General features: G+C 36.7%; 1 protein-coding gene and 1 long non-coding RNA gene across 3 annotated transcripts; one reads left to right on the top strand and one right to left on the bottom strand.

Annotated features, from left to right (window-relative positions):
• The first annotated feature begins 286 nt into the window (after window positions 1–286).
• Window positions 287–17621, top strand: pgap3 (post-GPI attachment to proteins phospholipase 3). Its single transcript, XM_048170516.1, has 8 exons — window positions 287–708; window positions 5154–5251; window positions 5367–5519; window positions 8515–8577; window positions 8700–8761; window positions 8865–9001; window positions 12816–13020; window positions 16270–17621. The coding sequence occupies exons 1-8, from the start codon at window positions 504–506 to the stop codon at window positions 16331–16333; spliced, it is 987 nt and encodes a 328-aa protein (XP_048026473.1). The 5' UTR covers window positions 287–503; the 3' UTR covers window positions 16334–17621.
• On the bottom strand, window positions 12935–25592 carry LOC125255350. 2 transcript variants are annotated; one of them, XR_007181885.1, is made up of 3 exons: window positions 25258–25592; window positions 24819–25038; window positions 12935–13066 (listed from the first exon to the last, which is right to left on the bottom strand). It is a non-coding gene; the product is annotated as an uncharacterized LOC125255350 (long non-coding RNA). The 2 variants fall into 2 exon arrangements; XR_007181886.1 differs by lacking the exon at window positions 12935–13066 and adding an exon at window positions 22289–23723.

Below are 25592 nucleotides of genomic sequence, written 5' to 3'. Positions count from 1 at the left end.
GTATAATAAAATTTTTTTTTTTGATTGAGCATATCATATTATTTTTAAGTTCTCTTGACTTTTATAAAACTTTGCATAGCTAATGCATAGTAAATATTTTTCAGCAGAGCTACACAAACACACATTTTATATTCAGTATATAAGCAATCATGCTTTGCATTTTTTTTTTTTTTTTTTTTAAATCCTTCTTTTATATTAATGTAACAATTTTCGATTTGGATTATTCATTCATTCATTTGTTAGATTAATTTTGTGTATCTGAGTTGAGAGAGAAAGCGAGAGATGTGCGCATGCGCGCTGCTTTTGCACTTCCGGGTTTGTCTTTAAGTGAAATGTAACATTTCGCTTGTGATGTGTCTATGAAACTTGTCCGGGCAGCGAATAAAAGGTGCTTATCTATGCTTAAAGACAAAAGACACGGTGGCTGTGAATACTGTCATGCTCGGTCAACGAGACTCTCGCTAGACTCGCTGTAATGGCCTGATGTTGCACAGTTGTGCCTTATGACCGGACGGACTGACAGCAGCATGACGCGCCTGATGTTTCTAGCGGCCGCGGTGTTTCTCTTGTTCGCTCCTGCGAGCGCCTCTCAGGGGGACAAAGAGCCCGTCTACCGCGACTGCGTCAAACAATGTGTCCGGACGAACTGCACAGGGGCCCGACTGCGGGGATTCCAGTCCGCTCAACCTCCATATATGGCACTCACAGGTAGCCTACTATACTAACCTATTGTATTGGGCAACACTACTAACCTATTTGAGTACTCTGCAAACTGCAAATTTCAATAGAAAATGTCATAACATTATTTAGAAATTAAATTATTAGGAATGTGTATACTAAATTATTTAATGGCACATTTTAATGAGCAGTTCATATACATCTTAATATGAGTATTTATAAAAATGTGCAAATCATGACAACAACTTTCATGGGAGTTTTGGGCACTTTAGATGGGTTTTGGACACTTGTCAGGCTTTGAGACCTGCTAAACCAGCCACATACCAGCAGGATGAGATACCAGTTAAACTAGCTAGGACCAGCCAACAACCTTTGGCTGATTTAAAAGCACAATATGTAAGATTTTTGGATTAAAATATCAAAAAAACACTAAAACAGTGTTATATATTTTGCTGACTTGTGTACTTACATTATCCCAGATGTTTCCAAGAATGTTTAAATCCAGAGAAATAAGCAATTTTAACCAGGACACGGACCGTGTCCATACGTCAACTATCAATGGCGTCATACCCGCGTTACCCTCGATTTCCAAAGACGCTTTAATATAGTACATGTTTTGTTAGACATGTTTGGTTACATTAATAGACAGAAAACTAATCATTGTTATATAGCTCAACACGTTTAGTCATATGGTTTGAATCTTGTTTTCCGCGACTGCATGTTTTTACCATGCCTCAGAGAAAAACACTATTTTGTTAAAGGATTAGTTCACTTTCAAATGAAAATTTCCTGATAATTTACTCACCCCTATGTCATCCAAGATGTTCATGTCTTTCTTTCTTCAGTCGAAAAGAAATTAAGGTTTTTGATGAAAACATTCAAGGATTTTTTTCCATATAGTGGACTTCAATGGAGCCCAAACGGTTGAAGGTCAAAATTACAGTTTCATTGTAGCTTCAAAGGGATCTGTGCGATCCCAGACGAGGAATAAGGATCTTATCTAGATAAACCATCGCTAATTTTCTAAAGGAAAAAATAAATAAATAAATAAATAAGTTTTAACAATGAATGCTCATCTTGAACTAGCTCTCTTCTTCTTCTTCTTTAGAATTCTGACAGTGTAGACACTGCTAAGTGTATTACTGCCCTCCACAGGTCAAAGTTTGAACTAATTGTTATATACTTGCACTAGCATATTGCATATGACAATTTAGTTAGTAGCTAACATAGCATAATCAGATGCAGCTTTATTTTTAGTAACAGTAATGCAGAATTTTCTCCATCATACAATATGTTTTAAAATTAATTGCATACCATTTATCAACACAAGCCATCCAGCATTTATTAATATGATATTCTAATATTGATCTAGCTTACTGCATTGTGCAACAAGTGTCTAACAGCAGCCGGCGAGTGAATGCTCAGAGTAACGTTATAACATCATTGTCAACACACTCAAATGTATATAATATGATAAACAGCGCTGCGTTACCCCACATAGAAGCGGAAGCGGCCGCTGCGGCATAATAAAAGTTCCGCTGCTCTCGAGGTGTGTGTCGCACTCGTCTCTCATTAGCAATTGCTCCAGCGGCCTCATTCCGCTCCCACAGCACTCGGCCCTGCCCCGCTTCATACTACAGTAACTTTAATAATCTCATCCATGAACATGATTTCTACCCAAGCCCTGTCCCGATTCTTTTCCACCGGCTGACGACATCTCCCAAGATTCAATCTCAGCGTCATTAAGCTTTTGTTTTGAATAGGTGGCCTTTAAGCTTTTTTATTCTCATTTTTTGTTTGTTTTCCTCTTGAGTAGGGAAAGATGACCCCCCGCCCCCCATCTTAATTTCTTCTCTTCATCATAGAGCACAAAATCTCATTTCAACACATTTGATGAATATTATGCTCTTCTTAATTTTGTAATTTCATCTGAATATCAACATTTGTAAGATTTAGTCAGTTGAAAGAAACAGTTTGGAAGTTAATTGATCTAATTTTGTGTCTCTGGAAAATAGTGATCTTTGATTTTCTATTAAATTGAATGACAATGTTTTTTTTGTGATTCAGGGTTATTATCGTTAACTAAAACTGTTCTGTTAACCAAAACCAAAACCATTCTGTTAATTGAAATAAATCAAAATATAAATATTAGTTTACTTTAACTAAACAAAAATTAGAGATGTGTTAAGTTGAAGCACTAAAATTATTAAATTGAAATAAATAAAAAACTAAAACTACCTAAAAATAAAAATAAAAACTGAAATAAAATAAATTAATCCTAATAAATACATCCTAAATAACAATATTTAAAAAGAAAAATGAAAAAAGCACACAATGACATTATTAATAAAACTAAAATATTTATATTACTTGTGTGTTACGTATTGTCTGGTATGTCTGTTACCTTCTGCTGCAAAACTATTTCCCCCTATGGGGGACAATAAAAGTAAAACAAACAAACAAATAAAAACTTTGTTTTTATTTTTAAGTGAAAAGATAAAATTAGAGCCTTGGGATAAGAAGAATTGGCACAGAAAGCCCTGAACGGCATGTTGTTGTTATATCTTATTGTTTGAATCTTGTTTTCTTGATTTTCCAAGACTGCATATTTAAATTTAACACTACTTGTAATTCATGGGGTTTATATTCAGTTAGATGTGCATTTTCGACATCTTTGGTATTCATTTAAACCTCTAGACTTACTGAGTAAAAACATTCTTTGAATTCATATTGTTAGTCTCAAGACATATAAATATGTATATATTCATGTCTATATATAAGTAATATTTTAAACGTACCTTTCAGATTAATCTGTTCTACTTTGTCATCACTAATTCAAGTAAATTATTAAAAAATATGAAGCAGCACAACAGATCTCAACACTGATAATAATAAGAAATGTTTCTTGAGCAGCAAATCAGCATATTAGAATGATTTTTGAAGGATCAGGTGACTGTGAAGACTGGAGTAATGATGCTGAAAATTCAGCTTTGCTTCACAGGAATGAATTACATTTTTAAATATATTCAAATAGAAAGCTGTTATTTTAAATTGTAATAATGTTTCACAATATTACTGTTTTTACTGTATTTTTGATCTATTAAATGCAGCTATGGTGAGTATAGGAGATGTTTTCTATCAAAAACATAAAATCTCTTACCAACCCCAACATTTTGAATGGTAGTGTGTGTGTGTGTGTGTATATAATAAAGTTTTTTTAAAAAACACAGAAAATAAATTATAAAACAGATAGTTCTGTCCCTTCAGTGTCCTGTTAAATCCATGATTGTGTAACAGTTCTGATCTCCTGTTCACCCTGTCACTGCACAACTCACAATAGCAGATGGTGATTTTTGTTGCATAGCAACATTCTCTTATGTCAGGAAGTATAACTTTTAATGTAGGGCTTTTTAGCCATTTAGACCAAGAACCCATTTCTGGATAGGGAGACCCCCAATACATATGGCATAAAAGTGAGTTGCATTTAAAGCCTGACCTGTAATATCATGTGCATAGTACCTTATTAATGTACATTCATTGTTATAATGATTACATTACAAATCATAAAAATAATAATTTGTACAAAGTCATATACTTTTGCTCGACATTGTAACATTTAGCTGAACTTTGTTAGCTTTGGATGAAGTTTACTTAAAGGGTTAGTTCACCCAAAAATGACAATTCTGTTATTAATTACTCATCCTCATGTCGTTCCACACCCGTAAGACTTTCGTTAATTTTCGGAACACAAATGAAGATCTTTTTGAGGAAATCTGAGAGCTTTCTGTCCCTCCATAGACAGCCTGCACAACTGATGCTCCAAAAAGTTCATAAAGAGATCAGAAAATTAATCCATACGAATTGAGCGGTTTAGTCTATAATTTTTAAAGAGACTCGATCACTTTTTATGATGAACAGATTGAATTTAGGCTTTTATTCACATATAAACCTTGATCAAACGTCAGCACATTTGAGCTTCCGGAAGAGGTTTGTTCTCACGCATCATTCAGGTTCCTTTGAGCTTCTGTTTATGTTCGCTGATCAATGTTTATATGTCAATAGATGCCTAAATTCAATCTGTTCATCATAAAAAGCAATTGTGTCTCTTCAGAAAATTTGGACTAAACCGCTAAAATTCATCTGGATTAGTTTTTGATCTCTTTAGGAACTTTTTGAAGCATCAAAGTTCCAGTAGACTCATATTTGCTTACAAATATAATTTTAAGCATGTAAGCATAATCCTTTAGATCAAGCGATTTATAAGAGAATGAATCACATAAATTCAATCAACTGTGTCTTCCGACTAATTGTGCGTGCATAGTATAAAAACCTTGTAGATTAGATAGATTAGATAGTAGATTAGATAGTATTGTAAATTTACATACGTTATGTCAGATTTACTTGATTTACGGGTCAATAAATGTCGTCTTGCAAGCTTTCCTGTGCAATGGATCATTTGAAGTCTGGTCTTTCAGGTTGGACGTGTCGTGATGACTGCAGGTATCAGTGCATGTGGACCACCGTGGGTCTGTACCAGGCAGAGGGCTACAGTGTACCACAGTTTCACGGGAAGGTTAGTGTCAACCAATGTGAACCAATTTTAATGATCATCACTATGAAACTTTAAAAGAAATATGTACTTTTTACCTTGATTCTTCATCTTTTTTCCTATTTTTGACATTGTCTAGTGGCCATTTGCTCGTTTCCTGTGTTTTGAGGAGCCTGCATCTGCGCTGGCGTCTCTGCTCAACGGTCTGGCATGTCTGCTGATGCTGCTGAGATACCGCAGCGCCGTCCCTCGACAAAGCCCCATGTACCACACCATCACCGCCTTCTCACTGGTGAGACAGTGCCTGTCTGCACTAGTGCACTAGTTTTTTCAAAAATGCTGCAACTGAATGACAATGATTTCCGTTAATGATTCCATTCTTGCACTGAGTCACAAGGAACTCCGTACTAAAATGCTCAGTTTCCTGCAGCACTATTCAATGTAATGGGGGAGAAATAGTGGGTGGTGTGTTGGGCTGCACTATAAATGATGTTTCGTTAACAAAGCTCAGCATGTTCAGATAATCAACCTAATTGGCATGAGAGGAGGTATATACAGTACAGTCCAAAAGTTTGGAACCACTAAGATTTTTATGTTTTTAAAAGAAGTTTCGTCTGCTCACCAAGGCTACATTTATTTAATTAAAAATACAGTAAAAAACAGTAATATTGTGAAATATTATTACAATTTAAAATAACTGTTTTCTATTTGAATATATTTCACAAAGTAATTTATTCCTGTGAAGCAAAGCTGAATTTTCAGCATCATTACTCCAGTCTTCAGTGTCACATGATCCTTCAGAAATCATTGTAATATGCTGATCTGCTGCTCAAGAAATATTTAATGTGTACAATTGTACAAAATATTTGTGTACAATATTTTTTTTCAGGATTATTTGATGAATATCTGAAATCTAATCTTTTGTAACATTATAAATGTCTTTACTGCCACTTTTGATTGATTTAATGCATCCTTGCTGAATAAAAGTATTCATTTCTTTCATTTCTTTTCAAAAAAAAAAAAAAAAATTCTTACTGACCCCAAACTTTTGAACGGTAGTGTATAATGCTACAGAAGCTTTGTATTTCAGATAAATGCTGTTCTTTTGAACTTTCTATTCATCAAGGAATCCTGAAAAAAAAGCACACAACTGTTTTCAACATTGAAAATAATCATAAATGTTTATTGAGCAGCAAATCAGCATATTAGAATGATTTCTGAAGGATCATGTGACACTGAAGACTGGAGTAACGATGCTGAAAATTCAGCTTTGCATCACAGGAATAAATTACTTTGTCAAATATATTCAAATAGAAAACAGTTATTTTAAATTGTAATAATATTTCACAATATTACTGTTTTTTACTGTATTTTTAATTAAATAAATGTAGCCTTGGTGAGCAGACAAAACTTCTTTTAAAAACATTAAAAATCTTAGTGGTTCCAAACTTTTGGACTGTACTGTACATAGCCAACCTACCTCTATCCCACAACAGTTTACCAGCATCCCTCCACCGTCCCAACTCCTCACTCTTAAATATTTCCTTTCCTAACCAGGGATGGCAAATGTGCATACTTTTTCTGTATCCGATTATACTTGTGAATGGTAAAAAAAATTATAATTGTGATTATAATCGTAATTGCACTTTCACATAAGCACAATTCAATAGATTGTCAGCTTATGTGCAGGTCTTTTTTACCTACTCATTTTTACCTAGTTTGCTGTATTATATTTATTATATAAATTAACAGACTTTCTACATTATGAAAACTGGTAAAAGTCTTTCTCAGAAGCTAAAACAGTAAATTTCAGTAATTCCAAATTATGTTTTAATTTATGTTTGAAGTTTTCTTTTAAAGGGATAGTTCACCCGAAAATGAAAATTCTCATCAATTTGAGAAAAAATTCTCTCATCTTTTTTAACTGTAAATCATTGCATCTGTGCTTCTGTGTTACTTCTCGTGCAAGCTTGCGTCACAATGTCCCTCTCATGAATGCTCGTATGACAGTAGACCGGAATCAATTATTTATAGTTAAAAAAGTGAAAAATATTACTATTTTTCTTACACTTCGCTTCAAAAGACATGAGTAAATAAGGGTTAGTTCTCCCAAAAATGAAAATAATGTCATTTATTACTCACCCTCATGTCATTCTGCACCCGTAAGACCATTCGTTCATCTTTGGAACACAAAATAAGATATTTTTGATGAAATCCGATGGCTCAGTGAGGCCTCTATAGACAGCAATGTGTTCATGTGAGTGCGGTGGTTCAACCTTAATATTATAAAACAATGAGAATACTTTTTGTGTGCCAAAAAAACAAAATAAAGACTTTTCAAGAATATCTAGTGATGGCCGATTTCAAAAAACTGCTTCAAATCTTTTGTTTCGATTCAGTTATTCGGATTGTGTGTCAAACTGCCAAACTAATCATGTGACTTTGGTACTCTGAATCACTGAATCGAAACAAAAGATTCGAAGCAATGTTTTGAAATCGGCCATCACTAGATATTGTTGAAAAGTCATTATTTTGTTTTTTTGGCACACAAAAACTATTCTCGTTACTTTATAAGATTAACGTTGAACCACTGAACTCACATGAACTGCTTTGAATAAGTTTCTGGATCTTGAGAAGTTCGGTGGCATTGCTGTCTATGCAGACCTCACTGAGCCATAGGATTTCATCAAAAATATCTTAATTTGTGTTCCGAAGAAGAACGAAGGTCTTACGGGTGTAGAACGACATGAGGGTGAGTAAAAATGACAGAATTTTCATTTTTGGGTGAACTAACCTTTTAACCGAAGGGATTAGCTGCAACAGGCTGCATCCACGCTGGAACCAGCATCATTAAATTCCTTACAATTTCCATCTCTATTCCACACCTCTGCAAACAAAAAAAGTGGAATCCAAAAGTCTGAAACTGCACTATTTCATTAATTAATTTTTAAATGTTTATGGGATTTTTTTCACTATTTATAGGTCTCTAATTAAATTAGTGACATTGATCATGTGACTCTTTGATCATGTTGTACAGATGGTCAGATACTCTTTGGAACATTCTGAAATCATGCTGGATCACATGATCAGATTTGTTCATGTCATCTCCAGTGCTGCTGTCTAATGCTGAGACATTCCAAAATTCATTATATTTATTTTTCAATTTATATTGTTATTGTTATAAAAAGAAAATCTAGAGGAAAAACATAAAACACTTTTTCTTTAGGTAAAAATGGTCCCCATTGTAAATGTAAGTGGTGCTCAACCATGTTTGTGTCTCTCTGCAGGTTTCGCTGAATGCATGGTTCTGGTCTACAGTGTTCCACACGAGAGACACCTATCTAACAGAGGTAACCTTTCGAGAAATGATTCAAAGACAAATTCTAAACATTTTTTAAAAGTTTTGGATTAACATTAATAAAAATATTTATGTCCAAAGCATTGATAGAGATTTTCTGTCTTTGTTTTATAGAAGATGGACTACTTCTGTGCATCAGCTGTCATTCTCTACTCTATCTACTTGTGCTGCGTCAGGTGTGTGAACAGGAAATGCTCATAAACGGCCGATTGACAATATGTAATGCTGTTGAACTTTTTGTTTATGATGGTGATTTGAGGATTAATATTTGTTTTTCAGGACATTGGGTTTGCGTAGGCCTGCAATTTCCAGTATGGTGGGAGTTCTGCTCATTCTGGCCTTCACATCTCATGTTTCTTATCTGACCTTCGTCAGTTTTGACTATGGGTACAACATGGCTGCCAATGCCACCATAGGTAAGGTGTTATGAATACCACAGTGAGTGTGTTTACATGCATGATTTTACAGTGACTATAATATGCTGATAATATGTCAGGTCATGTAAAAATGGTGTGTGTGTGTTTTTTTTGGGAAAGGTCATGAATGGACTCTGTTTACTTAAAGGATTAGTCCGCTTTTAAATACACTTTTCCTGATAAATTTACTCACCCCCATGTCATCCAAGATGTTCATGTCTTTCTTTCGTCAGTCGAAAAGAAATGAAGGTTTTTGAGGAAAAAATTCCAGGATTATTATCCTTACAGTGGATTTCAATGGCTACCAACAGGTTGAAGGTAAAAATTACAGTTTCAGTGCAGCTTCAAGGGCTTTAAACGATACCAGATGAGTAATAAGGGTCTTATCTAGCGAATCGATCGGTCATTTTCGAAAAAAATACAACCGTTTATGCTTTATAAACAAAATATCGCCTTGAACGTATTTTCCGCTTCCGCATTCTTCATAACGCTTACGCTGAATGTTCTACGCCTTCCCTATTCTACTTACGGAACGAACGCAGCGCCAGTTTCATTTTTTTCCGTAACTTGAATAGGGAAGGCGTAGAACATTCAGCGTAAGCGTTATGAAGAATGCGGAAGCGGAAAATACGTTCAAGGCGATATTTTGTTTATAAAGCATAAACGGTTGTATTTTTTTCGAAAATGACCGATCGATTCGCTAGATAAGACCCTTATTACTCATCTGGTATCGTTTAAAGCCCTTGAAGCTGCACTGAAACTGTAATTTTTACCTTCAACCTGTTGGTAGCCATTGAAATCCACTGTAAGGATAATAATCCTGGAATTTTTTCCTCAAAAACCTTCATTTCTTTTCGACTGACGAAAGAAAGACATGAACATCTTGGATGACATGGTGGTGAGTAAATTTATCAGGAAAAGTGTATTTAAAAGTGGACTAATCCTTTAAAGTGCCACATTATGCTTTTTCAATATTACCTTTCATGTAATGTGTAATATAGTTGTTTGTGAATGTAAAATGTCTGAAAAGCTTCAAAGATCAAAGTGCATGATAAATGAAGTTATTATTTCCCAAAAGAAAGAACCAATGCCGAACTGCCTGAAACGAGGCGTCAGTCATTTCAAGTATTGCTTCCAGCATGAACCTACGTAGGTTTGTAACAAATTTGCATTATGCCAGGCTTGGTCTTCATAGGCTGCCCGTGAACAACATCAGATTTGCCCATCCCTCAAACACTGTAGTTGTTGCTGAGGCCTGAAATTCAGATATGGTTATTGGCGTTTCATTTCTGACACATGATGTAAGCTGTAGACCAATCAGAGCATAATAAACTTTTGGAAACGAGGGGTTTAGAGAGAACAAATCCTTTATTGAACCATTTTGAACATGGATGCATGTAAACCTATTGAAGGAGACCTTTAAAATAGCATAATAGCACTTATCTTATTAAATACTTCTGGTTTTATTTTGATGATTCATCAGTGTAGATTATTCCAAATAAAAACAGGGGAGTAGTCTTCCACAATCCACTGGAATCAAATAGCTGCTTTTCACAATCCAATCAATTCCCAATGAATAAAATCATCATGAATCAAATCAAGTCATGACCTATATTTTAAAATCCTTTTTCATTCAGAATAATGTCACATTACTGGAGTAAAATGGGTTTTTAATGCGGTTTCATATTGACTGTAGTCAAAGCTCAGTCAATTTATTGAACAGTGTAGATCTTTGCATGTAATTGTTCTGTCAGCTTTGCAACATTTTTAATGAATCTATCATTTCAAAAACTCATGTAAACATGTAAAGTTTTTTTTGCAGTGTTAGTTTGATATTTAAATACAAACTGTAAATATAAGTTCTTATTTTGGATCGTTTTTAAGCATTTTGTTGTATGTAAACACACTCAGTTTTGTGTAAACACAAAAAGGTCTTGACATTTTAGATTCAGGTTCAAGTAGCTTTATTTGCATTGTTAAAAGGTTTACATTGCCATTAAATTATGCCATACATTTTTACACATAAATTACTTTTTTCGATAGACAATAACACCGTGTCTACACCATTGTCGCTCGTGTTGCAACAGCTAAAAGCTGTCTACACTGGACGCGACAAAGTGCCCATTTCAAAGCATTTGTCCTTCGTGTCGCGCCGCATCCAGTGTAGACAACATCACTGATTATAATGGATTTTACTGTTTGTTTTTTTTTGCGTCGCATTGCACCACTCGCATCCAGTGTAGACACGGTGTTAGAAGGAAATGCGAAAACAGTTCACAATATATTTTTTTAACTCTATGCAATGATTTGTTTTATTATATATGCATTTTTACAATGTTTATGTTGTTATTTAACCTTTTACTGGATACATGTTAATAACAAAGATTAGTCGCAACAGCTCAGTGTCATAAACTACTATGTATTAAAGGTGCCGAAGAACGTGTTTTCAAAAGATGTAATATAAGTCTAAGGTGTCCCCTGAATGTGTCTGTGAAGTTTCAGCTCAAAATACCCCATAGATTTTTTTGTATTAATTTTTTTAACTGCCTATTTTAGGGCATCATTATAAATTCAGGCTGCGGCCCCTTTAATTCTCATGCTCTCCGCCCCCGGAGCTCGCACTTGCCTTAAACAGTGCATAAACAAAAGTTCACACAGCTAATATAACCCTCAAAATGGATCTTTACAAAGTGTTCATCATGCAGCATGTCTAATCGCGTAAGTATGGTATTTATTTGGACGTTTACATTTGATTCTGAATGAGTTTGATAGTGCTCCGTGGCTAAAGCTAACATTACACACTGTTGGAGAGATTTATAAAGAATGAAGTTGTGTTTATGCATAATACAGACTGCAAGTGTTTAAAAATGAAAATAGCGACGGCTCTTGTCTCTGTGAATACAGTAAGAAACGATGGTAACTTTAACCACATTTAACAGTACATTAGCAACATGCTAACAAAACGACAATTCTCAAATATCACTAAAAATATCATGATATCATGGATCATGTCAGTTATTATTGCTCCATCTGCTATTTTTCGCTATTGTTCTTGCTTGCTTACCTAGTCTGATGATTCAGCTGTGCACAGATCCAGACGTTAATACTGCCTGCCCTTATCTCATGCCTTGAACATGGGCTGGCATATGCAAATATTGGGGGCGTGCATATTAATGATCCCGACTGTTACGTAACAGTCGGTGTTATGTTGAGATTCGCCTGTTCTTCGGAGGTCTTTTAAACAAATGAGATTTATATAAGAAGGAGGAAACAATGGAGTTTGAGACTCACTGTATGTCATTTCCATGTAATGAACTCTTGTTATTCAACTATGCCAAGCTAAATTCAATTTTTCATTCGATGGCACCTTTAATAAGCACCACACAAATATGATATTTGTGAAAAGGTGTTAAATGGTAGCGTTTCCAAAATAAGTTGACAGTATGACTAAAATCATACTGAAAAAGTATTTTTATATCACAGTAACAGTATATATTACAATATAGTTATTTTTCTGGAAATTTAACTGAAATGTTTATGAATAACATAACCATATGATAATGACTAATTTGATAATCCAGTTAAATTCTGTAAAGCTAAAATTTCATTTGATTTATTTATTTATTTGGAGCCTGACTGATGCAATCCAAAAAATAAAAGAATTCATAACACATGAATGAGTCTGGCATCAGTGCAAATCCAGCTTTACATTATGTAACACTTAAAGTGAAGGTTTAAAAACAAGACTCATACAGTAATGGGATACAGGTATTACCCATCTGTCTTTCCCTCTGATCTTGTGCTTGTGTCACAGGCATGATAAACCTGTTGTGGTGGCTGTGCTGGTGTTGGCTGAACCGGAGGATTTTGCCGTACTGGTGGAAGTGTGGTATGGTGGTGCTCTTACTGCATGGCCTTGCCCTGCTGGAGCTGCTGGATTTCCCTCCACTCTTCTGGGTTCTAGACGCTCATGCCGTCTGGCACCTCAGCACCGTACCCGTCCACTTCCTCTTCTACAGGTACGCATGCACGGCCTGTTTCACATTTTGTGTCTTCATTTTGAGTCTGCAGGATGTAAATTGCACATATTAAATTTGCCATACATGTTAAAGGGTTAGTTCACCCAAACATTCCGTCATTAATTACTCACCCTCGTGTCGTTCCACATTTGTAAGACATTCATTCATCTTCAGAACACAATTGAAGATATTTTTAATGAAATCTGAGAGATTTCTGTCCCTCCTTAGAGATCCAAGGCAACTACCACTTTCAAGGTCAAGAAAGGTAGGAAAGACATTATTATGTGTAAAAAACAAAACAAAACATAATTTAGTACTTTATTATGAAAATATTGATCTGCAACATGCATTCATGAGAGCTTCACGACACATGCGTTTTGTGTTCACCCAAGAGCTGACATTGTTATGTGAACACGCTTTGGATAATATTATTTAGTACATATAGTGGTAAATTATGTTTTGCGCAAACAAAGCACTCGCGTCACTTCACTGGAGACACATGGAGTACTTTAAAGGGTTAGTTCACCCAAAAATTTAAAATTCTGCCATTTATTACTCACCCTCATGCCGTTCCACACCCGTAAGACCTTCGTTAATCTTCAGAACACAAATTAAGATATTTTAGTTGAAATCCGATAGCTCCGTGAGGCCTCCATAGGGAGCAATGGACACTTCCTCTCTCAAGATCCATAAAGGTACTAAAAACATATTTAAATCGGTTCATGTGTGTACAGTGGTTCAATATTAATAGTATAAAGCGACGAGAATATTTTTGGAGCGCCAAAAAAACAAAATAACGACTTATTTAGTGATTTCAAAACACTGCTTCAGGAAGCATCAGAGCACAGATGAATCAGTGTGTCGAATCTGCTGTTCGGAGCGCCAAAGTCACGTGATTTCAGCCGTTGGCAGTTTGACACGCGATCTGAATCATGATTCGATACACTGATTCATTTATGCTCCGAAGCTTCCTGAAGCAGTGTTTTGAAATTGGCCATCACTAAATAAGTCGTTATTTTGTTTTTTTGGCGCTCCAGAAATATTCTCGTTGCTTTATAATATTAATATTGAACTACTGTACTCACATGAACTGATTTAAATATGTTTTTAGTACCTTTATGGATCTTGAGAGAGGAAATGTCATTGCTCCCTATGGAGGCCTCACGGAGCTATCGGATTTCAACTAAAATATCTTAATTTGTGTTCTGAAGATTAACAAAGTTCTTACAGGTGTGGAACGGCATGAGGGTAAGTAATAAATGACAGAATTTTCATTTTTGGGTGAACTAACCCTTTAATGATGTCTTTCCTAACCTTTTGGATGTTGAAAGTGGTAGTTGCGTTGGATCTCTATGGAGGGACAGAAACCTCAGATTTCATTAAAAATTCTTAATTTGTGTTCCGAAGATTAATGAAGGTCAGAATTTTCATTTTTGGGTGAATTAACCCATTAAGGTGACCAGGCAGGGACTGTCAATCTTCAAACATGACAAAAAATACTAATAAAAGCATTAAAAAAGTATGACTTGTGCTCTGTATTTCAAGTGAGGAATGGGCCAAAATTTAGGTAATTATTTTTTGATAATATTTATATGGTGCTTTTTAGCCCATTTTGGTGGATGATAGCACCTGGTTACTGTATGCTTCCACTGTATGGAAATGAGCAGCACCAACATTTTGTTAAACATCTCCTTTTGTGTTCCATGGAGGGAAATCATGAGTAAATGACAGGTTTGTCAGTTTTGGTTAAAATACTCCTTTAATCGCTTTAAGGAGAATGTCAAGTCAAGTCTATAGCTATATTTATATAGTGCTTTATAAAATAGAAATTGTGTCAAAGCAGCTTTACAGTAATAAAAAGGAAAGTAATTATCAAAGATGCAAACAGAATTCAAGTTTGCTCAAAGCAGCTCTAAAAAGACAATAGTGGCATTGTTTGGCTGAAGTCAGTTCAGTGTTGAATTTCTAATATCACCACCACAAAGCTACTTCTTGCCTGAATATAAAAGACTGACTTGATCTTTATGAGAAGAAGAGTTAATGAGTGGCACGATATGAGAAAAATATTATTTTCCTTAGACATGGATTTTATAGAATTTTTTTCTCTATTGCTAATATATTTATATTAAATATCTGATCACTTTGTGCTTTATTTTGTTGACAAATTTTCATTTTGATTGTTTGATTTTCTTAAATTAAATTACATATGTTAATTTGGGGCCCATATTAAACTACACTAGCCATTTTTCCATCTACCTATTTTTATACAAATTTTGGGATATCGCATTTAAAAAACGCTGGATGGAAATGCCAAAATGCACAGAAATTTTAAAGATGCCCATAAAAAATGTATGCGCTCAATTAAGTCGGATTATTTTTTATACGTTAAGAAGACATGCGCATGAAGTACAGAGGAAGTACAGATATTTTCTGCCAATTTTCTAGGAAGTTTCGATTTGGAAACGGTGATTTTTTTCGCAAATATTTTATGCGATATTCCAATTTTGACTTGTTAAAGGGATAGTTCACCCAAAAATGGAATTTGGATGTTTATCTGCTTACCCCCAGGGCATCCAAGATGTAGGTGACTTTGTTTCTTCAGTAGCACACAAATGATGATTTTTAACTCCAACCGTTGCGGTCTGTCAGTCGTATAATGCATGGCGATGGGAACTCCATCTATAAGAGTCAAAAAACATGCACAGACGAATCCAAATGAAACCCTGCGGCTCGTGACGACACATTGATGTCCTAAGACACGAAACGATCGGTTTGTGTGAGAAACCAAACAGTATTTATATAATTTTTTACCTCTAATACACCACTATGTCCAACTGCTTTGCGCATCCGATTGGTAAGGTCTGAAAACACGCTCTGATGACGGAAGTGATTTCTCGCGTGTATATGTCAGTGAGTGTGAGCGAACACTTCCGGCATCAGAGTGCATTCAGACCTCACACACCGGATGTGCAAGGCACTTGGACATAGTTGTGTATTAGAGGTAAAATATTATATAAATACTGTTTGGTCTCTCACACAAACAGATCGTTTCGTGTCTTAGGACATCAGTGTGTCGTCACGAGCCGCAGGGTTTAATTTGGATTTGTCTGTGCATGTTTTTTTGACTCTTATAGATGGAATTCCCATTGACATGCATTATAAGACTCCAATAATCTTTGTTTTATTAACAACTTTGAAAATCTTTTTTACAGTGTATGTTTTCTTTTCCTTGTTTTTTTGTTCTCTTAGTTTTCTCATAGATGACAGCCTTCACCTCCTCAACACAGAGAAGCCTGGAGTGAAACTGGACTAGGAGGAAACAGTCTCAGAACCCCGACCCCTCCTCTGATATCCTTCCCATCAGGGCAAGTGCCAGCCGGACTGAGCCAGGCCTCAACCGCAGTGGCTTCCGGCACGTGTCCTGGGGCTGAAGTTTTGAATTCGAATGTTTTCTTGTGTTTACACTTTCTTTTTACCATACCTTTTTATTTTTGCATTCAACCAAAAGGGTTGTCGTTTGGTCAGGTTTTAAAGATGTGCCACTGTACTGTAGTTGAAACCTGAATTGATGTTTGCATTCACTGAGCTTTGCCTTCAATTAAGAAATGAATTAGCCTTTCTACACCACTTTATCAACACTCTTAAAAAGGTGCACCATAAATATCTTCACACAAGTTGTTCATATCTCACATTCATATCCGTCTACACTTGTGGCGCGTGATTTAATGACCCTGCAGTGAATATATTTCAGAGATAGGCAGAGGTAGACTGAGTTTTGCTTTTAAACATCCGTTCACTGTAAGTGTGCTCAAGATCAGTACTCAGGAGGGGTTATGAGTGAGCAGTGTGCTCTGTTTCTGAGACGCGTGACGGTTACCTCACTAGGGTGCAATACCAGGAGCTACCAGCAGAGAGTGCAGTGCTGATTACTTTCCACACTGCGGGAAGTCACTGTTCTCTGGTTTCCCAGCATAGACTTGTGATGGATTGGACATTTGTACTTGTAGCAGTGCATATCAAGTTACCCATTTTTTATATATTTATCATTCACTTTAATCACTGCGGATTTAAATGAATAGTCTACGCCAACGTGAAAATTCTGTTAATGTTTATTCAGGATGATTTTCATTGGAACACATAAGAAGTTTAGCAGAATGGTTATACAATAAAAATGAATGGTGACCAGGGACTGTCAAGCTTCAAAAATGACAAAAAGCACAATTAAAATGATCAAATAAAGTACGACTATGATGTTAGTAAGGGATCAAAATTTATCTCGTTATTTACTGATAATATTCACTCACTGTAGTTCTTAATGATACTGATGGTATTATGTTTTTCTGGTCACAGCAAAAGCAAAAAAAGCAGTGGAAACATTCTGCTAAACGTCTCCTTTTGTGGTCCATGGAGGAAAGTCTTGAGTAAATGACAGATTTGTCATTTTTGGGTCAACTATTCCTTTAATCTCTTTAAGGAAAATGCCTAATATCACCACCACAGAGCTACTTGTTGCCTGAATATAAAAGACTTACCTTAAGACAGGAAGATTAAAAGAGTGGCATGATATGAGATAGCAAAGAAATTACTTTTCCTTTGACATATTATGTTGTTGTTTTTTTGTTTCTGTGTTGCTGCTTTGTCTTTGTTTTTCATTTCCTTTCACTTTTTATATATCCAATCACTTTGTGCTTTATTTTGTTGACACATTTCATTTTGATTGTCAGATTTTTGAGCGATTTTCATTTTATTTTCACCAAGAATGCCTTTGCAATGAAAATATTACTTAGAATTGGTTTTCCACAGAAGGTAATGGAAAAGGGATGAATAAGGATTTTGTGTGTGTGTGTGTGTGTGTGTGTGTGTGTGTGTGTGTGTGTGTGTGTGTGTGTGTGTTGTGACATACCAGGACACAAATTTGTATAATAACATGGGATGACATAGGTATTACAAGGAGAGGGTGACTTATGAGGACATTACCCCATGTCCCCATTTTTCAAAAGGCTTATAAATCATACAGAATGAGTTTTTTGAGAAAGTAAAAATGTGCACAGTTTCCTGTGATGGGTAGGTTTAGGTGTAGGGTGATAGAAAATACAGTTTGTACAGTATAAAAACCATTACGCCTATGGAATGTCCCCACAATTCACAAAAACAAACGTGTGTGTGTGTGTGTGTGTGTGTGTGTGTGTGTGTGTGTGTGTGTGTGTGTGTGTGTGTGTGTGTGTGTGTGTGTGTGTGTGAGCGTGTGCGTGTGTTTAATTGCTGTGCAATTTGAGCATGTAGTGCATCACATTTACAAACATTTATTACTATAGCAACCTACCGGCTACCTTATTTTATTAAGCTCCTTCTCTTCAGAACACTTGTCACACTATGCCTTACATTTTTATCTTTTAATTGTTCATACAAGGCAGCACTTCTCCACAGACCTGTCTCCATCCATTGTACTCACTTGTGCCCAACTATTTCTCTATTTCTTGTAACATTTTAAAATGAATTCACACAGATTCTAGAGCTATTGTAACTGGAGCCAAAACCGCGCTTGATTGCCTGACATATCTTCATTCCAAATTGTCACTTGTGCACTTTCTGTGTGTGTGTGTGTGTGTGTGTTGTGTGGGTGTGAGAACAAGAGTGCAAGCATGATCGGCCTGGAGGGTAAATATAGCCGTTTAGAAAGGCTAAAAGCAGTATAGAGGGGGAGGGGACAACAAGGGTATCCAGAACAGTGATGGCAGGACCGCTGATCAGACTCAACAATTCATTGCATCTGTCTTTTGAGAGTCCTAATGAGTAGAAAGTCAATGCTACAGTATTTCTACAACTATGAGGGAGTTTTACCACTTACTGCTAATTTTTAAGCAACAGAGAAGTCTGTTGTTTTCACCAGAAGGTCTGGTTTGACAATTTGATTAAACATTACTAATCAAAATTTCTTTTAAAAAATGAAATGTATGCATGAACGAATTGTTCACAATAAGATCTATAACATGCATTTCGAAAACAGATAGGATGAATTAAAGGAAAATTCCAGGTTATATACAATTTAAGCTCTACGGTCAGCATCACAGAATTTTTGACACGTCCTACAGTTTGTATGGTGGAAATGTTGCTGAAAATCCATTACACTCTTAGAAAAAAGGTTCAGTGGGTTTCTATATAAAACCCTATAAGGTTTTTGACTTAATTTTAAAGAACACTTTATGCCAAAAATGTTCTATATGAGGAGAAATGTCTTAAATGATTGCATAATGCTTTCATGTTTTTTTTCTAGTGATAAAGTATGCTTACGAGCTGTTTAATTAACACAGTTGTATTAAAATGAAAATTTTATTTCAAATTAAAACATAAAAATGAATTAAAGGGTTAGTTCACCCAAAAATGAAATTTCTGTCATTAATTACTCAGCCTCATGTCGTTCCACACCCGTAAGACCTCTGTTCATCTTCAGAACACAAATTAAGATATTTTTAATGAAATCCAAGAGTTTTTTTTTTTATCCCCCATAGAAAGCTACATAATTACTGTCATTCAAAGTCCAGAAAAGTAAAGACATTTTTTAAAACTGTCAACATTGGTTCAACCTTAATGTTATGAAGGGATGAGAATCATTTTAGTGCGCAAAAACAAAACAAAAATAACGACTTTATTCAACAAATTCATCTCTGTCATTCTCCTACGCTGTTTATGTTCAGCGTTTCCGGGTACTGTGTCAGAATGCCGGCTCAGTATTGGCCAGCACCTGCGTCAGCATCACACGCATGCATTGTGCTGCTCACGTGACCAGCGTTGGCCAATGCTGAGTCGGCATTCTGACGTAGAACCTGGATGCGCTGAACATAAACAGCGTAGGAGAATGACAGAGATGAATTTGTTGAATAAAGTCGTTATTTTTGTTTTGTTTTTACGCACAAAAATATTCTCATTCTGGACTTTGAATGACTTGCTTTCTATGGGGAATAAAAAAAACTCTTGGATTTCATCAAAAATACCTTAATTTGTGTTCCAAAGATGAGCAAAGGTCTTACGGGTTTGGAACGACATAAGGGTGAGTACTTAATGACAGAAATTTCATTTTGGGGTGAACTAACCCTTTAAATCTATATTCATAAAATGATCCCATGAATGGGAAGGTTGTACATATGAAGCGCCTGACAGAAACCTTTAAGTTTATATATAGACCTTTTCTTCTAAAAGTGTACAGTAGAACCCATAGACTTCAGTTGTAAGAATCTAACTCAACACATCTATTTTCTTTATTTATTCAGTAAAAGTTAAAATAATTTTCTGTGTGACAGCACGTCACAGATTCTCCTGGAATGTTCCATTAATTGAGATGATCAAGCAACATAACTGTTTTTGGACACAAGTGATACTAACATTTATATAATGCTTTTCAGCTTCCCTTAAAACATGTTTCATATTTTGTTCTATATTTCTAAAGCAGAACGGTAGTCATATGTTATATTTTCTGCAAATTCATTAAATGAAAACTTACCATTTGGTATGCTGTACTGTAAAATAACCTGCATGCTGAATGTAAACTTGACCTTTTTCACATTAAAGAAACTAAAAAAAAAAAGGGAATGAGATTTACTGTATGGCAAGACTGGTAAATGGTTGCTTTCTGAAAAGTATTTATTACTTTTATTATTACATTTTTGACACTGTTGTCTGTATGTAATGTAACACAAGATCGAAACATGAGAGGTGGCTTCTGGGTATTCTAATTGTTAATGTCCCACGGAAGCTCCAAATTCTCCCTTTTTCATTGGCCACTTTAATTGTGGCCATCTAAGGCTCAACATGGACTTGCCCTGTATATCTCTCTTACCTTAACTTTCTCTTAATTCTCACTCTTTCTGTCCCTTTTTCTTGCTCTCTTTCTTTGTCTTGGTATTGTAATGCACCTTTCTTCACCAATTGTACACAGGCCCAAATGTGTATAAAGAAACCTTGAGAAAATTAATAAAATTGTTCTGTATTAATTCTTTTATTGGTAAGCCTGTTATTTCAGTAACACCACGAGAGGCTGTGCTGTATTTCGAGGAGTCATATTAGCACTAAACTGCAAGTACCTTATTGCTTTTATGAAATATTTTCTACATAATAAAAATGTTAAGAAAAACAAGTCATTTCACTAAGCAAATTCATAAAGTGTGCAAACGAAGGATAATAGTTGGTTCTATGGATGCTAAGGTGTAAATTCCGGATTGAGTGGATAATCACAGCATCAGCTAGACATGAGCTGAACTGAGGGTATATAAGTCGAATAACTTCGAAGCGTGTCTCCCATTCTGAGCGACAGGAATCTCTGGCGGTCATCTAGAATTCACAGAACCATTGTTACATGCATAACCAGCATTCTGTTTCATTCCTCCTGACCGCCAGAAACTGTGTTATATTAGTGGATGACCCATACCAACAGGGTCATGATGAACTTACCAGAAAAAGGATTACTGGTGAAGCACAGCCGAGCTCACATCCTGAGAAACAGCAACATTGACATTGTAGGACCATGTCGCTGCTGCATAGATGTCTGTAAGTTAAACACCCCTAAACGTCACCCAAGAAGAGGAAACAGCTGGTGGAATGGCAAGTGATGGTCCCAGGCCAAAGCAATAACCTCAACAAACCATTGTGACAGCCTCTGCTTAGATAGCGGGGCACTTTTCCTAGCTCCCCCATAACAGACAAACAACTGCTCTGATTGCCTTATCAGTGCTGTAGCTTCTACATACATTTTCAAAGCTCACACAAGGCACAGGAGCAGAAAATGTTGTTGTTGGTTGGAAGGAATACAGTTCAATAGACTGATTAATAATTGGTGCAATAGTACCTTAGGGAGGAAAGATGGATTGGGCCAAAGGATAACACCAGTACCTTCTGGTTTCCATCTCTACAGGACTGACTCACAGACAGAACATGAAGCTCACCAACCCTCTTTGTGGAAGCCACAGCGTGAAGGAAGGCTACCTTTGAGGAATTCCACCTAAAGGCCAGAACACACCAAGTCGACGCCGACAAACTAGTGGCGACGAAAGCAGACTGCGGGGTTGGCTCACGTCGGCAGCGTCTGGGTCCAAAGTTGCCCTGGCCCCTGACACACCAAACCGAAGCTAAACAGCCGACGGCCAAGTAGCACGTCAGTTCTGCGCCTGCGTGAGATGCAATGCCTTTACGAACCAGCAGGCGGCAGTAGCTGAACAGCCAATCAGAATGATCAGATGGCCCGACGGACCGACAAGCTCCAACACAGATTCAACATTTCAAATCGGCCGAAAAAAAGCCGACGAGGACCAACTTCAGCCGTCGGTATGGAACACGCTGAGAAAATTTTGTCGGCCGACAAAGAAAAACTGCCCGACGGCCGACCGTGTGTTCCTGCCTTAAGATCTGTGTCCTCAAATGTTTCAAAAGGAGATTGACAAAGAGACTCCAACACCAGAGGTAACTTCCACACTAGAGAAAGAGGGAGTGAGCAGGATTGAGGTGCCTCTCACCTTTTAAAAAACTGCAAACTAGGCTGTGGAAGCCGAGAGAAAAACCTTCTACAAGTGAATGATGTGCAGAAATGGCTGCCACATAAACCTTTAATGTGGAGTGCATTGTACAGGATCAAAATCATGTGTCTTGCACCACAAGCAGAAAGACTTCATTGATAGATATAAAGCCTTCGTGTAGAAGCAGCCCTCACATTAAGAACAGTGTGAATGACGAAGTTTCAGAGTTGGCCCCAGAGCCCAGACCCATGACAGTAGACAGACTGGATCTGGATGCCAAATACGACTGTCCAGCTGGAATAGCAGATCACTCCTGAAAGGAAGCTGCTTTAGTCTGCTCACCAACAAGGTTAGGAGCAAGGGAAACTGTGGTTTGGACAGCCACTTTGGCGCTATCACAAGTACCCTGTGTCTGCCATGAGCAATCCTGTGAAGTGTCTCCCACAACAGATGAATTGGAGGAAAAGCTTACAGAAGACAATCTGGCTAATCATGTGACAGTCCGTCCTTCCTCATTGGCCTGGACTCTTCCATCTGGGCAAACCACAATGGGCAGATAGTTGTGTTTTCCAAAGCAAATAGATCTACTTCCGCCATACCGAACTCCTACCAAATATCCTGCACTACATCCGGGTGGAGCCTCCGCTCACTTGGATGTATCCAATTCCTGGACAGAGCTCCTGCAGTCTGATTGACCGTGGAAGTGACCAGGTGAGGATATTGTAAGTGAGCCGCAACAAGCTCTCCAACTTTGTGCCCTCCTGATGATTCAGATTGAAGAACGTTGGTGTGTTGTCCAAATGTACAATCACATGGCGGCCCACCAGAACTGGAAGGAAAAGTCTTAAGGCCAGAAAAATTATACACATCTCCAATATATTGATGTGATCCATCAACCACTCCCAGACGAAACTGGGCAAGAAGGTTTAGGATATCTTTTGTCCGAGATGGAGACAGCAAGGCACGCATTGTGACCAAATTGATTGTCATCCCGATGAACATGATGGACTGTGTGGAGACAGAGAACTCTTTACTCTGATCACTGAGAGATCCAAATTGGCTTTGTGGTCCAGCAGCAGCTGTGTATTGTGCACAGATTGGACCCTCATCTGAGCACAGGGGAGACAGGGCAGCCTTCATACATCTCTTAAACACACTAGGGGCTAGGGAGAGTCCAAATGGTAGAATCCATTCCTGAACCTGAAATGCAAATGAGACAATGACAGTGAGAATTAATAACACTACGACCTAATCCAAAGGCGAGGAAGAGAAAGAGGTGGGGTGCTGAGCTGCCGTGGCAAATATCCCCTCAGCTCAGCTCACGTCACTACATAACTTCGTTGGTATATGTTTTTCAACCTATTTGGCTGGCACTGCGATTATCCACAAATATAACACCGTCTCTGGTGGTCAGGAGGAGTGAAACAGAACTCTGCTTCATTATGTGGTTTTCTGTTGTGCTACCTGTATTACCTGGTTATATCAGTATATTTTAAAGGGACTATAGAATTCAGAAATCCTTGTTATTAGTGACACCGGTGGCTGTTAAGTGAACTGCAGCCAGCAACTTATTGCTCATGCTAGCAAAATTGGCAAAAACGTCCCGAGTCCTTCACATAAAAATCAGTCTACATGCTTTCATAGACAACCTAGGAACTTGTGGAAGGTTTTGTTGGAAAGTTTGGTTACAAGTTGTTCACACATTGGCAATAAAACAGCAATTAACACATGAAAATTCTTACATATAAGGTAATATATAACATATAAGGCCCCTTTACCCTGACAGTAACATAGTGTCGGCCCAGATCCGGCCCACATCAGGTCCGCATGTAATCCACATGTACCAGATGTGGGCCGGATCTGGGCCAAACTATGTTGCTAAGGTAAAAAGCAGATTTTGGTAATTCAGGTTTAATACAGTAACATTATATCACATAATGAAATATATGGTAATTAGTTGTAAAATATACAGGGACCAATATGCCATAAAAAATTGTCACAATATTTTTTTTGGTAAATTTCTTTCTTTCTTTCTTTTTTTTACAGTAGATTTAACAGGCTACTTTTTTGCACTGTCTATTATTTTTGAAATGGTATGTATTTTTACAAATGTAGCAGGTTATCCAGGTATTCTATGCACACATACTGCAAAAATAGAAGTAGCCTATAGTATATGCTATTCTGAACATACTCATGCTCTAAGACTGTGAAAGTGTTTGTCTCAAGATAATAAATGCACACTGAAAATACATTACATATACAGCTATACGGTAAATTGAAGTAAGGTTTACTCACTCTCGGGCTGTATTATGAGGGGTCATGTAGGTGACAAGACTCCAGATAGTTTTGAATGAAAGAGGTTTATTCTTCCTCCTCCTCTTTCTGCCTACTCAGAGTCTGAGCTTGGGGTACAAACACGCTCACTATCAATGTGAGAAAAAAAGACCACTTTTGGCAACACATACCATTCTCTGGAATTTTCCCCTAGTCTATTGACTTTTGAGAAAAGCAGCCACTGCAAGTAGAAATGCAGAGTGTTAACATAAAAAACAACAACTCCCAAATAGCAATTTTGGAAACATAAAAAAAAAAAAAATCAATTTTGTTTAAATGATGTTTTATTAACAAAGTTCAGGAGGAGCATGTTCAGATAATTAACCTAATTAACACAAGAGGAGCACATTCATTTAATCAACTCAGTTAACGATAAGAGGTATATACACAGCAGACTTACCTCTGTTCGTTGACAGTTTATCAGCATCCCTCCACCACCCCATCTCCTCACTTCTAGTTCTAACTATTCCTATCACAACCGGGAGGAGTACTCTGGGTTCGGGCCAAATTCTGAGCTCGGAAGCCCTTCCCCCAGACAGCACGCCAAATACGCCTAACCTTTACTCTATCTAATTATATGTAAGTGTAAACATGTGAAACAGTTAATCTAGATTGAACAGTTGCATTTTCCAAGGATCAATTATTTAGCCTATTTCTAAAAATGTAAGAATAGCAAAGTTTTGAATTCTTATTTTTTAAACTGCTAATAGTTCATCCAGTAGTGACTATTTAAGC

This window comes from Megalobrama amblycephala, linkage group LG20, assembly GCF_018812025.1.
Source record: "Megalobrama amblycephala isolate DHTTF-2021 linkage group LG20, ASM1881202v1, whole genome shotgun sequence".
NCBI classification, from domain to species: domain Eukaryota; kingdom Metazoa; phylum Chordata; class Actinopteri; order Cypriniformes; family Xenocyprididae; genus Megalobrama; species Megalobrama amblycephala.
The sequence above is the reverse complement of the archived record's forward strand: the minus strand, read 5'-3'. Positions and strand labels throughout refer to the sequence as shown.